The following is a 1,787-nucleotide window of genomic DNA, read 5'->3' as shown; positions in this document are numbered from 1 at the left end:
AAGCAAGAAATATCAGAGAGGAATTGATCTTCTCATGTGACTCTATGTCAGAAATCAAATAAGCATGTTTCCTGAAATGTTGAAATATTTCTTTAATAGACATACCTGTTGGATTTGATGTCTGTGTTATCTCTTGGCCCTGCTTTTTGTCACCTGTTTCAGCTGATGGAACTATGAACACAAACGCAATTATGAACTCACAGAGATGTCACTCCTTAGTCATGGAGCAGGTAACCACTTACATTATGTACACTGTCTGAAGCTGAAAAGAGATTTTAAAATATCATGTTTGTTGTGAAAGGTTAAATCAGCAACCATATTCATTCACAGAGTGGTCTTTAATATTTGTATGAGCCCTTTTCATGAATATTTATTCATATTATTTATTCATCACTGAAGAGTTAGCTTGTTGTTGTGGTATAATTCCAGTCACTGTGTGAGCAGTAGTCAGGGGGAGGGTGTTTCCTCCAGATGTTTATGGCTAAACACTGGAAGTAGATTTGTTGCCAGTTGGGACGTCTCAGTCTCAGGACAATGCTCTGCTGTCACAAGTCAATTCTCATTCAAATCAAGTCTGAATGAAGTTTTGAGGCAAATTTCAAGTCAGGCCACAAGGAGGGGAGACAAGGACGGTTGCAACATTTTTTGCATTTCTCTCTGTTACTTAGAGACTATCTGGACCAACCAAACTATTATATATTAAATTTACACCAGTCTGCTTATTACCCATATCATTTAAAGATGATTACATTTGACATATTATTCACAATATTTATTTGAATGGAAGAATTCAGAAGTTGCAGCTGACCCCATCCCTGGGGACAGTTGCAACTTCAGTCAGGGAAGGTTGCAACATGATAAAAATACATAGAATTTCACTAATTAACTTTTGCTTTTTGTCTCAATGAGCTTAGCATCCTGAAAATATGCACTGATTCAAAATTATATTATGTATTATTTATTTATACAATAATACTATAATATTATGTATTTATTTATTTAATACTATTTATCAAAATACTGTGATTGAGTTTTGTTTTGCATAGAACACAGGCCTACCTTGAGTAAAAATAGGAAAAATGTATCTATTTTATTTTCTTATGATAGATAGAACAGGAAAATATACTATAAGACTATGAGAAACTAATGAAATAATTCCTAAAATGACTTGTTTGTATTTTCCTGTTTGTCAAAATGAACACTTATTGTTGCATCTCTTGTGCTATTGGACAAAATGATCTGCATATATTGCCTATTCTCAACTAAAAATGTTGAAGAATACTGTTGTGTGGTCTATTCTGACATGGCTGCTCCGCTTGGGGACAGTTACAATAACTTGTTGCAACCATCCCCATCCTATGAGTCATGATAGAACATCATGTGCTAGATGTTGAATGTGTCTTGTGTCTTCCTGCTGGTGGGAGGGTGTAACTGAGCATGTGCAGTATAGGTGTCATCACTCTAACATGGTTCTGATTGGAGGAATAAGACTTGTTGCAGCCGTCCCTTGTTGCAACCGTCCCCAATCTCCCCTCTTTTGGTTCATGTGTCAAGTCTAGTCTCAAGTGTTTAAAGCAAGAAATATCAGAGAGGAATTGATCTTCTCATGTGACTCTATGTCAGAAATCAAATAAGCATGTTTCCTGAAATGTTGAAATATTTCTTTAATAGACATACCTGTTGGATTTGATGTCTGTGTTATCTCTTGGCCCTGCTTTTTGTCACCTGTTTCAGCTGATGGAACTATGAACACAAACGCAATTATGAACTCACAGAGATGTCACTCC

At 35.8% G+C, this 1,787-nt stretch overlaps 1 protein-coding gene across 3 annotated transcripts in view; it reads right to left on the bottom strand.

The window, feature by feature from the left end:
• Positions 1 to 1,787, bottom strand: part of LOC111649912 (uncharacterized) — a 13,009-nt gene that overhangs the window by 8,362 nt on the left and 2,860 nt on the right. For 2 of the 3 annotated variants that reach the window (XM_023399613.2, XM_023399611.2), the window contains exons 3-4: positions 1,678 to 1,743; positions 106 to 171 (exon numbers count right to left, since the gene is read on the bottom strand). The exons of the other annotated variant lie outside the window; for it this stretch is intronic. In XM_023399613.2, coding sequence (XP_023255381.1) covers positions 106 to 171; positions 1,678 to 1,743 — 132 coding nt within the window. The remainder of the gene's footprint in view (positions 1 to 105; positions 172 to 1,677; positions 1,744 to 1,787) is intronic. 3 annotated transcript variants of the gene reach the window in all.

Source organism: Seriola lalandi, unplaced genomic scaffold, assembly GCF_002814215.2.
Source record: "Seriola lalandi dorsalis isolate HSWRI2012SDOR001 ecotype SW California unplaced genomic scaffold, Sedor1 jcf7180002052086, whole genome shotgun sequence".
Lineage (NCBI taxonomy): Eukaryota > Metazoa > Chordata > Actinopteri > Carangiformes > Carangidae > Seriola > Seriola lalandi.
The sequence above is the reverse complement of the archived record's forward strand: the minus strand, read 5'-3'. Positions and strand labels throughout refer to the sequence as shown.